Source organism: Callospermophilus lateralis, chromosome 7, assembly GCF_048772815.1.
Source record: "Callospermophilus lateralis isolate mCalLat2 chromosome 7, mCalLat2.hap1, whole genome shotgun sequence".
Lineage (NCBI taxonomy): Eukaryota > Metazoa > Chordata > Mammalia > Rodentia > Sciuridae > Callospermophilus > Callospermophilus lateralis.
The window spans coordinates 131,862,111-131,874,849 of NC_135311.1; the positions used below are offsets into that span (position 1 = coordinate 131,862,111).

Sequence of the window (12,739 nt, forward strand, 5' to 3'; positions counted from 1 at the left end):
AATTAAGGGGCTGTCCCGGGGAGGGGAAGGCTACCTTCTGCCGGAGCCACTAAATCCAGCTCCCAGGGAGCAGAGGATAAAGCATGGCGCTGACCTGACACTTGTCAAGGTCTAATGACGCTCCGCAGGCTGCTCCAGCAGGGTCGGAGGCGGGAGGTGATGGACGCCTGGGAAGAGGGGAGCCAGACGCAGAGGGTCCAGGGAGGCGAGGAGCCTGGGGCCGCAGCCTGGACAATTCAAGACTCTTCCTCCTGCTCAGGAGGCTGCGATGGGCCATTCTGCATGAGGCTGTAGAGAGGCTCTGGAGCCAGGTGATTTGGGTTTAAAAAGAAGCTCTGCCACTTACTCGCTGTGTGACCTTGGGCAAGTTATTTAACCTCTCTGGACCTTGGTTTCCTCATGGATTCAAACAAGAATAGTAAAAGTAGTTACTTTCTAAAGCTTATGAGATTCAATGCATTGACATATTTAAAGTGCCTGAAACAACATTTGGCACTTATAACATTCACCATTTGTCCTACATTGAAACGAATCCCGATCTCCTGTGGCCCTCACGGGAGAGCGGGCCTCCCTCAGTCCTTGTCCCAGAGCCAGCCCACGGGAGAGAGAAGCTTGTAAACGTTGGTTCACTCAGAGGATCAGCAAGAGCGAGGGGTGAATGAGCCGAGGGCCGTCACCCCAGCCAGACCTGGGCTCCCTGGAGAAGGGAGGTGACCCCCAGCGTGTGGCCCCGGGACAAGATGCAGGACAGACGTAGGTGCTGCTTCCCCACATTGTCTGCTCTCTGGCTCAAGTCAGGGGCTCCCCAGGTCACACCCAGGAGGGCCTCAGAGGCCGGACTCCACCCGCAGCCAGGCCAGGTCCCTGGGGAGGAAGAGCGGCGTCCAGTCCAGACCCTCGTTTTCCATGTGAGCCGACTGGCGCTGACCACCCCCCCCAACGGCCAGCCCAGGCGTCTCGCGCTGTCCTGTGAAGTAGAGGCCTGTGTCGGGTGGGGCCCTTGATCCAGAGGCCGTATGGCCGCCCCAGTGCTCCCCGCGTGGACAGCTGGTGTCCCTTCCTCGGAGCCTCATGGGGGGGGGGTCGGGGGCTGGGCTCGCGCAGGCCTGAGTGCACACCTCACCTCGCCCACCGCTGGGGGGCACTGGGCCCGTCCTGACCTCTCCTGGTCGTGGGGGAGGAGGGAGGGCCACTGAGGGACGCTGCGGGCCTGAGGCAGGGGCAGAGGGGGCTGCGGTCAAGGGCACCTGCCTCGGCGGGGCCGTGTTCAGAGACGGGTGGGGAGGATTCTGGAAGCTTCTCAGGAGGCAGGCAGTCAGCAGGCAGACCTTTGGGGCTGGAGCTGGGAAGGACTGTCCTTGCGAGATGACCTGGTTAGCTTCTAAGTGCTGCTCGGAGCCTCACGCCCATCTGTCTGGGCCCTCTCTGAGCCGGCTCTCAGCGGCGACCTCCACCAGCTGGGGGGGGGGCGTGGGCGGGCAGCGGGAGGCAGAGTGGACGTCCTCCCTCCAGGCCCCCAGCGGCCTCCGGACACTCAGGAAGACAGTGCCCAGGCTCTGACGCGCTCACGTGCTGCTTCGAGGAGCTTGGCCTCTCTGGCCTCAGTCCCCTGGGCCGCGGGCCTGGCTCTGGCCGGCTTCGGACAGTCCAGCTCCGCCGGCTGCCTCGGCCCCGCTGCCCGTCTAACCGCCCTGCGGAAGCTTGGCTGCAGGCAGAGGTCCACGGGTCCTTGGGCCGCGGCCCGGCCTCTGCACCCCAGTGGCCCATTTTCTTCAGTCCCCGTGAGCTGAGTGACATGGGGCGGTTGCCCGGGCGCCTTCCCAGCAGAGAGCCTCTGCATCCAGCACCGGGTCCTGCGACATCTCCCGGTCCGTCCCCATCTCTCCATCGGCCCCACACCCCGGGGCTGCTGATCAGAAAGCCTCTCGGGTCCAGCTGCGGCACAACTGCCCAGGCCCCGGGCGGGCTCCAGGCCTCTCTAGCCTTCTAACAGCTGCCCTGTCCTCGTTAGGAGGCCAGCCTCCTGAAGGCCACCCTGCAGCCCAGCAGACGCCCCCGTAGCTTCTACTTAGCAGAGAGGGAACCCAAGGCCCAGGGAGTCCAGTAACCTGCCAAAGGCCACGTTCCAGTTAGAGGTGGTGGAGCCTGGTGGTTGGTTCCACGGGCTCTGGGCCCAGACCCGTGTCCTCGGGCGGAGAGTAGGAGCCCTGCAGAAGCCGTAACTTCTCAGTTTACTCGTGAAATGGGGAAAGTAATAACGGGACCCGCCTTGGAGGGCTGTTATAAATGATATAGCAGGTGCCTAGCGGAACTGTACCTGGTGTGTAGTAAATGCTCAATAAACATTAGCTGCTTTTATTACTATTAGTTGCAGGACCGGGTAGAAAATTTATGTCTCAATCCAAAGCCCACACCCTCAGCCATTCCTCCACTCTCCGAGGAACTCAGCTCCTTATTTACGACCAACCCAATTTAATGGAGGGAGAACTTTCCAATCGGGGATTATCCAAACTCCTCCTTTTCTAGTTTGGAGGACGTGGTGGCTTGCTTATCCCTCACCCAGAGCGGTAGGAAGGGGACAGGGAGAGGAGAAGAAGTGGACATGGGCCTGCCTGGGCGGTGGCTTGGCCCCCAGGCCCTGGGCCTCTGGGGCGGGGGTGGAGTTCTTGCCTCTCCCTGTCATTCTGGGTGCCCCTGGGTGTCTGAGTAGCTCTGATCAGGATCCCAGCCTGCCCGGCCTCCTGTGCCCGGCAGCCACTTGGCCCCCTGGAGTCTGTGGCCACTGCTGTCGCCTGGGGCTGTTAATGTAATTAGATGAGTCCAGCAGGGGGCTCATCCACTTAGGTTCCAGACGGGGGACCAGCTGGTAATTTTCTGCTCGGCAGGTGTCCTGGGGGCCAGGGGCTGTGGCTCTGACTCTTGCTTTCAGCAACTCTGCCCGGAGGTCGAGTGACCTCAGCCGGGCAGGCTCCGTCCACTGACCAAACCTGCCCCTGGACGGGTCACACACCCCTCAGTGCGGGCTCTGCCGGCTGTCAGTGCCCGGGCAGCCTTCTGGAAGGGGCTCCCGCGGACCAACCCCACTTTCCCACTCACGTCCCTCAGAGAAGCAGAGGACTGTGGTGCCTCTGTCCTGCTCTGGCTGCCGGGGACGAGCAGCCTCCGAGGGGACGGCTCTGCTCCCAGCCCGGATCCCCCCACGCCCCTGGGGGGTGCAGACTTTCTCCCTTCACGAGTCAAGAGGGGGTCTTAACGCCCCAACTTCTGGGCCTGGGAATCCACTTCCTTTTCTGATCAGGAACACCAGGGCGGGGGTCCAGAGAACCAGGTTGGAGACTCAGGGTCCGTCTCTCCAGAGCCCCTAGGTTCTGGCCAGGCTCACAGATGGGGCTCACGGGATCCCCCACTCCCCTTTCCCCCCGGGAGCCTCGTCAGCCCCAGGTCAGTTGTTTCAATGGAAAGTTGGAGACATGGGTCACAAGGGAGCTGCCTGTGGGCGCATCGCCCAAAGTCCCGCAGCTGGGGAGCCGGGAACCTAAACAGAAGGGGCCAGAGGGCTTTAGAAAGCACAGGCGTGCCCGAGGGTCGGCTCCCGGAGAGGGAGCAGGAGACGCAGCCCAAAGGAGCCTCCCGTTCCAGTCCACTGGTTTTCAACAAGGACCCAGGGGACAGGAGGGATCACATACTCAGCCAATGCACCAGACCCGGGAGGATAGGAGCTAAAACTGCACAAACTACTAGAAGAAAAGTGCAGGCGTGAGTGTGACATTGTACTACAAAACCTCCTCCGCTGGGACACTAGAAGAGCAAGGATAAGAGACAAACTAGACCGCATTGAAATTAAAGCCTTTGTCCTTCAGGGGACGCCACCAAGCAAGCAAACCGAGAGCCACAGAATAACGAGAAAATATGCAAATAAATATCTGATGGGGGGACTTGCTTCTAGATGAGGAAGACTTAGAACTTAATGTTAAAAAGACAAATAACCTGATTGAAAATGACCAAAGATTCTAAATCGGTATTTCTCCAAAGACGGTAGGTCAGTGCCAAGAAAGGGACGGTGCTCTATGTTCCTGGCCGCGAGGAAAACGCAGACCCAGCACTTCATATCTAAAACGATGACTTGACTTAAAAGACAGACAATAGAAAGTGTTGACAAGGATGTGGAGAAGTTGGGACCCTCCTAAAGCCACTAGTGGGACTGTGAAATGGGTCAGCCGCTGTAGAAAACTGGTCACTCATTCCTCAAAGGGTTAAATGTAGACTTGCCATTTGACCTAGTAATTCTACCCTAGGTTTGTAGCTCGGAGAATTGAACTAGGCATTCACACAACAACTTCCACATGAATGTTACGGCAGCATTAGTCATGATCATGAAAGGTTGGAAACAACCCAATGCCCTTCCATCGATGAATGGTAAACACATGTGGTCTATCCACAATGGAATATTATTCAGCAGTGAAAAGGAATGGAGTCCTGATGCCACACTTCAACATGGATAAGCCTTGAAAACATGAGAAGTGTGAGAAGCCAGTCACTAAAAAAACACATTTTGTATCATCCACTTTATATGAAATACCCAGAACTGACGAATCCATAGAGAGAGAAAGAGGAGTCCAGGTTTCCTAAGACGGGGGGCGGGGTGGGGGACAGGGACATGGAGCTGGGCAGTGACTGCTAATGGATACACCTTTTCTTTGGGGAATGATGAAAATATCCTAAAGTTGGAGGTGTGTTTCAATCCTGTGAACAGGATACGCTTTCAATGAGTCAATTATATATCATATTAGTATCTCAATAAAATCACTTTCTAAAAGAATAAGGGATGCTAAAACTCCACCCCCAATAAAAATTCAGAATGTACTGAAAAACAAACAAAAAAACCCAAGAATGCCAGGTGTGTTACCATCTGTTCTTTGGGGGTGGGCGTGCTTGACTCCTGACTGGGGGGTTGGAAAGATCTGGTGCAGTGTGGTGCACTCTGGCCTCAGGTTCCAAACGTCTACTGCACCCGCCAAGCTCACGTGGAAGCCTCCAGAAGAGAGAGAAGGGGGCCCTGAGATGGAAGGGCTTCTCAGTGCTTATCAGCGTGAGCCTGGTCCCCTGCTCCAGGTGCACTGCAGGCTGGTGAGCATGCTGGGGACGTGGCAGGTGACGTTCGCTTGGTTTCCTCATCTGTCAGAGGGAAACCGGGGGTGACCGCTGGCCAGGATTCTGAAGTTGTTTAATGAGTTAACACGGGAAGCGCTTAGCACAGCGTCTGGCTATTAGAGAAGCCCGAGGACAGGTGGCCCGTGTCATTGGGAGCACAGAGCATGTCACCGAATCCTGTTCTGCTTCGTCGTGGGTTGGAATTGTGTCCCCAGAAAAGCAGCTGGACGTTCTGGGCCTGGACCCTGTGCGTGTGGGAACACGGTCTTCGCAGACGCGACCGAGGTGAGGTGAGGTCTTGCTGGATCACAGAGGGTCCTTATGGACAGGAAGTGTGGACAGAGGCTCAGCCCCTCAGGGAGACGGCGATGACCACAAGGCAGAGGCATCCACAAGCCGAGGGAGGACTGTCATGGCCACAGGGAGAAGGAGCGGCTCCCCCAGGGCTTCCCGGGGGCCGGACCGGGTCCTGCTGACGCCGGGCTTCAGGCTCAGGCTCCCCCGCTGCGAGACATTTCCCGTGTCAGGTCACCGGGTCCTGGCCATTTGTCCCCGGCAGCGCTGGGAGACGAACACGTTCACCAAAGCAGTTCATTCTGCGCGTCTCGCCTCAGAGCCACCTGCCCTGGCGGGGCAAGTCCCCCAGGTGGGTCCCCTCTGGGCCCTGGACCCGGAGCAGGGCGTGGCCCCGGAACAGAACTCAGGAGGGAGCTGTAGAGCCATTTGCATGAACAGGTGAGGCCCAGGTGGTGACCTTGTCTGAATGTCACCTGCTCTGAGCGGCCTCACTGACCACCTTGTTTCCAACAGCCCCACGTCCCTCTGGTTGTCCATGGCTGTTGGTCACCTGTCCCCCTTGTGCCCTGCCCGAGGACCCGCGTTTTCTCCTGCCTTGTTCTGGCTGCGGCCGGGTGCGGGGGCAGGGCCTGGGGGCACTGAGGGATGAGTGCGGGTCGAGGTGCCCGGGCACGAGGCGCAGGCCACCTTAGACATGGACAGAAACACGTTCCTTTCCGGAAAGGAGGTCAGCGCTGGGCTGTCCACGTCAACTAGGATTTGTAGCTGGCCCGCTGGCCCCCGGGGCAGGGGTAGTGGACGAGAAATAAATAGGGATTGGGGCCCAGAGACAGAGGGGTCACCCTGTCCCCTCCTTCCCCCCGCCATGGACAGACCCCAGAGGACAGAGACCCCTGTTGGCCAAGGGGACCTTGGGCACCGAGTGCTCTCAGCCAGAGCCCAGTCCTCACGAGGTCCCCCTCTCCAACGCCCCGTGACATTTGCGGACTAAGAGCCTTTATGTCAAATGGGGGGTGTCCCCTTGGCAGTCACGGTGGCTCTAGGGGCATCAGCTCTGGCTCAGGCAGACCTGATGGGACCCCCAGCTCTGTCCCTCACCTGGCCGGTCCCTTACCTTCCCAGAGCCTCTGTTCCGTCACCTGTGAATCCAGGATGACCACGCCCGGGACCTGGTGTGGGTCACGTGACCGCCTGTCCCCAAGCACAGGGCCGGGCAGGGCAGGTGGCCTGAAGGGGCCCCGGGTGGCAGAGAAGCACTTTCTGGAGGACCCACAGGAGCCACGGCTTAGCCTGGCGTGGCCGGGAGTGGGGAGGCCGCCCTCGTGACATTTAATCGATGGTCACTGTGCGCCCTTAGCCTGCTCCCCCTCCCCAGAGCACCTGGGCGGTCCTTGTGTGACTGTCCATGGGTGTCCAGGGCCAGCACGAGGCTCTCAAATCGGCTCTCAGTTTATTGGCAGCTCAGGGGAGAGCGTTTTCAGGGCCGTGTGCAGCACACACCCCCGGTGTCACCCAGGGCTCCCAGATGTCCTTCCCCGCCACACAGTGGGCTGTCACAGGCGCTAAATGACAGTGGCCACTGCGTTTTCATCTTCACCCGGGGCCTCTGCAAGTGGCCAGCAGGGCCAAGGGCCTGGCTCCTTGCCCAGCTCCTCCGCTGCCCCGGCCACGGCCCTGGGCACCTCCCTTGGCCTCCAGCTTGGGTGGGGCTGCCTTGTCCCACCACTGGGTGCCCTCCCCTCTTGTGGGAAATATTATACGTGAAGGAAGAGGAGGTGGAGGCCGGAGGGGAGGACGATGTTTGAACCTTTCCTAGGCCTGGACTTGACCTGATGAGATCATGGGCGTCCCAGGACACGCTGTTTATCAGTCACCCAGAATGCGCCAGGCCCTGGGTCCAGGACATTCTGCTGTTGGATGACCTCACTGAGCCTCCGCGGCCAGGCCTGGGCTCCTCTGAGCTGCCTGGGCAGGGGCTCCGGGCAGCTCCTCCTCAGCCCGGCCACGGACGACCGAGACACCGCGCGAGACTGCGGTCAGCCCCTCTGCTGCCCCTCCCGGTCACTGCTCTGGACCTTGCTGAAGGATGAGCCCGTGGCTCTGGGGCCAGGAGCAAGTCCTTCCCCGCCCTGGGCCGCAGCCTCCTTGTCTGTGACGGGGGAGAACGTACGGTCATCGTCCCCGGGTATCTGCAGGGAGTCCCTTCCAGGACGCTGTGCGGATGCTGGAATCTCCAGAAGCCCAAGTCCCCTATATAAAGTGACGTTCGCATCTGCATTTAACCCGTGCGCACTCGAGTCATCTCTGGTCCCTCAAGACCCCGAGTGCCAGGTCGCACTGCGAGACAGCTGCTGCTTCACCGTGTGGTTCAGGGGACGGTGACAGGAAACAGTCCTTGTGTGGTCGGCGAAGACACGATTTTTAAGAAACATTTTCAGTTCACAGTTGGCTGCATCTGCGGGCGCAGAGCCCCAGGGCCACCTGACACCCACCTGGGGCTGCACCCAGGGCCGGCGGCATGCGTGATGGGAAGCCTCTGGAGCAGGCCCCCTGGGTGAGGGGGGCCGGGCTCCCCTGAGGACCACCCAGCAGGTTCCGGCGCCCTCTCCAGGGTGGCGCACCAGCCCTGCACACCCGGGCGGAGGAGGCAGAGCGCGGACTCAGGAACACGTCGGGCTTCTGGGGAGCCAGGGCCCACGAAGCTGTGCTCCCTGAAATATCCACTCCCCAGGCTGCCGTGACCCAAGGCCACGCCCAGAGGCCAGAGAGGCCGCCACGGCCCTGGGCAGGAGCAGGCTGGCAGGGGACGCCCCGCGGAGACAGCCCCCCAGCGGGAGCGCGAGCTGGGCGAGGCGGCAGGCGCCTTGTCTCTACGCACAGTGGGGAAACTGAGGCCCGGGGAGGATGAGGAACCCGAGGTCACACGGTGCAGCTGGGATTTGGACCCAAAGCAGTATGTCCCCAAATCTGTGCTACAGAGACAAGGGACACCCTCCTGTGTGGGGTCAGGTGAGGTGGGGGCTGGAAGAGGAAGGAGAAACAGGGGCCGAGTCACAGGTGGAGAGAGAGAGAGAGAGGTGGGGGCCACCAAGATAGAGGCTCAGTGTCTGGCCACGGTTTCTCAGTTTGGTCCCTGGCCGGCAGCGTCAGCACCCGGGCCCTGTGAGGCCAGCTGCCCTGGCTGCCGGCCCTGCTGAGTCGGAGCTGCCGGGGGGCACGGCCATCTGGACTCAGGGGTTCTGACGCGTGACGCTCACACTGGAGAACCGCTGGCTCCGATCAGGGACTCTGGCCCCAGACAGCTGGAAGCACCCAGCAAGTGACTTTCCCTCTCTGAGCCTCGGCCCCTGGGGTAACGGGGACCAGGATTCTAAACAGCAAGATGCGTGAAGCCAGAGCTCATCACCGTCGGGCACGTGCCAGGGAGGGACAGGGGCGTGCCAGCCCTTGTTCAAGGTCCCTTGGGCACCATCAGCAAGGACGGCAGTGACCTCTGAGCAGTGGGTCAGCCAGAGGGTGACCGTGAAGGGCAGGTAGTGTCCTGCCCTGGGTTTCCAGGGCCAGCCTTACCCCCTCCCTGGCCCTGCCCCTCCTGGGCCTCCTGCAGAGCCTGCTGGGCCCCTCGGCTGGCCCCTGAGTGGAGTCTCGGCTGTTCCTCCCCCCTGCTGCCTCCGTGGCCGTCACCTTAGCAGACTCCTGACCCCACGTCAGCGACAGGGAAGGAGCTGGCTCAGCCAGGAGCACACACCTGCTCCCTCCTCAGGGACCTCAGGCCAGCTGTGCAACCTGGGCCAGCCCCACGACCTCTCTGTGCCTCCCTCCGCATTCTCACCTAGCACGTCGGGTAACAAACTCCATTGCGTGGGAACTGGGAGGGAATTTGGATTCTCTGGTCTGAGTCCCACTCTGCCCTGAGGCTACAGAGGGGATGTGCCCTGCCCAGGGTGTCTTGGTGGCCCAGTGGGGTGGGTGGGCCTCATGGGGAGGCGGCTGTGGAAGGCACCATGAGCAAAGCTCACGGACAGCGTCTGCACCGCTGGCCCAGGAATCAGGGGGCCTGGGGTCTGGCATGATTGACCAGGATGGGTGGACGCTATGCCAGGCAGCCCCCCGCCAGGATGCTCCAGATTTCCTTACCTAAGGCAGGCCAGCCGTACTCTGACAACCCTGAGCCCCCTGATAACACAGGAAGGTTTTGTGATCTCTGCTGTGTGACCTCAGACCTTGCTCTGTGCCTCTGTTTCTGCATCTCCAAAATGAGGCTCATAGCCGTAGTGACTCAGCACTCTCAGTCCTGTCAGCCACGACACATTTTCTTCCTGGTATTTATCAGAATCACTGCGCTGACCGCTCATGAATGTGTTTATGCCTCCTCGTTCATTGAGTGCGACTCCCTAAAAGCAAGACTTTGTCTAGTAAAAGTTTGTGTCTTCTGGCACCGTGTGGTGGCAAATGCCTGTAAAACCAGCTACTTGGGAGGCTGAGGCAGGAGGATCCTAAGTTCAAGGCCAGCCTCAGCAACCTATGAATCCCTGAGCACTTAGCCAGACCGTGTCCCCAAACCAAAACTGAAACACACGGGGGAGGTGGCTCAGTGGTTCAGTGCCCCTGAGTTCAATCCCTGGTACCAACAACAATAACAACAACAACAAAAACCCCACAAAGTTGTGCCCGTCACCTGGCACACAGCAGGTGCTCAGTAACTATTTGATGAACCAGTGGTTGGTCCCTGTGTCTCCGCCTGGAGCCCCGATGGTGCAGGCTAGGCTTGGTTCCCGGCCTGGTCCCCTGGTGTGGCCCCCAGGGCTGAGCCCTGAGGACGTCTTCCTGAATGAGAGGAGCGTCCAGCAAGGCCCCCTCGTCCCTCTGGAGGCCTGGCCCTTTGTGCCCTTTGTCCAGTGGCCCCAGGACAGCAGACTCGCTGCAGAGCTGAGCTGGGGTCCCAGGACGCACCTGGCCAGGGCACGGAGCTGGCCACCGGGGCAGCGGCCTGGGATCACAAAGGGGGAAACTGAGGCTGGGGTGGGGTCCGCCGGCCCAGGGCGCAGTCAGCCAGGGACGGACACCAGCGATCTAAGGAGGGTGAGGATGGACGGGAGCCCGGGACCCGGACACCCACCCAGCACATTTCTAACTCATCTCGTGGTCCTCGGACACCTTCAGAAGGGCCTTGGGGCAGGAGGGCGCCCGGGGTGGGCAGGACCCTGGCCCATGTCAGGTGTGCATGGTGGCTGAGGCGCTGCCTCTGCTCCAGGTGACCCCGGTGTCCTCCACGTGGAGCGCCCTGCACCTGGGCTTCCCGTTCTCTCGTTCTCACCCAGGGCAGGTGCTCCCACTGCCGCGGGCTCAGGCTCAGCACCCTCTGAGCCCCGGGGTCCAGAGCCGGGTGCTCCGTGAATGGCCCCTTGGCCTGCGTCCCTCCCCCATCCTGCAGAGCCTACGACAGCCTGCTGCCCCGACCCCTCTCTCCTCCTGCGGTCACTCGCCCACTCCTGTGTCCCCGGCAGCCGGCTGGAGCCCTCCATGGGGCTCCCTCAAGGATCCAGAGCGAGGCTCAGCCTCGGGGCACCCACAGCTTGGGGTCCCAGTGCTGAGAGATGTCCCTAAGGGGGGACTTGGAGGCAGGGCCTCACGGTCACCCCTGGGCATGGCCTGGTGGCTCCCCCAGTGCTCCCAGACCTGTACAGCAGGTGTGTGGCTGGCGGTCCCCAGGGTGTGCACCCCCCGACACCCACCCCTCCTCTGGGACCCCGGGGCCAGGGCCCTGCACTCACCCATGACGTTGAGGAAGATGTTGCCTGAAGCCAGGACCACCTTCTCCCTGGTGGCCCGGTCGTAGATGCCCACGTGGCACTCATAGGGACCGTTGTCTGAGATCCGGACCTCGGGCAGCCTGCGGGGAGGCAGAGGACAGGTTGAGGACAGGATCCTGGGGTAGGAGCGGCAGTGAGGAGACCGGGGCTGTCCCTCCTGGGGGCCTGTGCCCGGCGGGAGGAGAGGCACACTTACGGAAGCCCCACTGTGTGCAGGCCCCGTGCTCTGTGCTGCGGGGGGCCAGGTGGGGACCCTGTGCTCAGCTGGAGCCCAGCCTGTGCCCCGGGGACCTCAGAGCAGTGGTCTAGCTCTTGGGCTGGTGACACAGGTCTCACCAGCTCCATGCGCATGATATGCCCGGGCCCGGGGACCAGGCCCCAAACCGCCAGGACCCCCTTCCGCTTAGGGACTGGTTTCCCCTCCATCAACCGGAAACCGAGGCGCAGGGGAGTCCTCATGGCCCCCACCCCGGTGCTAAGAGCAGGAGGAGTCTGTTCCTGCTCCACACTGCCACCGGCACTGGACCCCAGGCCTGGGGACGCGGAACAGAAGCACAGTAACATCCCCACCCGAGGACCCCATCGTGAGCGCCCAGGAGGCCGGAGGCCCTGCACCAGGGCGTGGCAACAGGGCTCCGAGAGCCTGGACCAGGGGCAGTGCCTGGGTCACTCAGACTCGAGAGATCCCAAACTTCCTCCAGGCTCTTCCTCTGAGAGGTCCATGTCCTGGGCGGATGCACCTAGCTACCTACACAGCCAGCAGCCAGCAGGGGTGGGGGAGGGGGTGGGGGTGGGGGAGGGGAGAGGAGGGGGTGGGGTGGGGTGGGGGAGGGGAGGGGTGTGGGGGTGAGTGGGGGTGTGCGTGGAGGGAGGGAAGGCGGTGGGGTGGGGGTGGGGGGGTGGGGATGGGTGGGTGGAGGGGAGGATGGAGGGGAGGGGAGGGGTGTGGGGGAGGGGTGTAGGTGGAGATGGGGAGGGGTGGGGAGGGGTGTGGGTGGGGGGTGGGGGAGGGGGAGGGGGTGTGGGTGGGGGTGTGGTGGGGGGAGGGGTGTGGGTGGGGGAGGGGAGGGGTGTGGGTGGGGGTGTGGTGGGGGGAGGGGTGTGGGTGTGGGTGGGGGTGGGGGAGGGAGGGGTGGAGAGTGGTGTGGGGGAGGGTGTGGGTGCCCATGCGCTCTGGACTCTGGTCATCTCCCCGAGCTGCAAGCTGCCCTTCTGCTTCTCCCTTTTTCAGACGTGGTAGGAACGTTCTCGCTCACAGTGTGAAGAGCAGGTCGTGGAAGGGACTGGCCCTAGGCTGTCCTTGGGTTCTGGATCTTTCTCGGGGGCTGCAGGTCAGATCAAGTGGACCCCCCAAGTGTGGTCTTTCCCGTCCCCTATTCTGGAAAGACCCTGAGGTGGTGCGAGAAAGCCAAGTTCCAGCTCTCCCTGGCCGTCCTGCGCCCTGTCACCCGGGACGGCAGGCTGTCCCTCTCTGGGTT

General features: G+C 61.7%; 1 protein-coding gene across 1 annotated transcript in view; it reads right to left on the minus strand.

Moving 5' to 3' along the window:
- Positions 1-12,739, minus strand: part of Igsf21 (immunoglobin superfamily member 21) — a 112,884-nt gene that overhangs the window by 21,636 nt on the left and 78,509 nt on the right. The window contains exon 5 of the mRNA XM_077110088.1: positions 11,223-11,341. Within this exon, the coding sequence (XP_076966203.1) occupies positions 11,223-11,341 (119 nt within the window). The remainder of the gene's footprint in view (positions 1-11,222; positions 11,342-12,739) is intronic.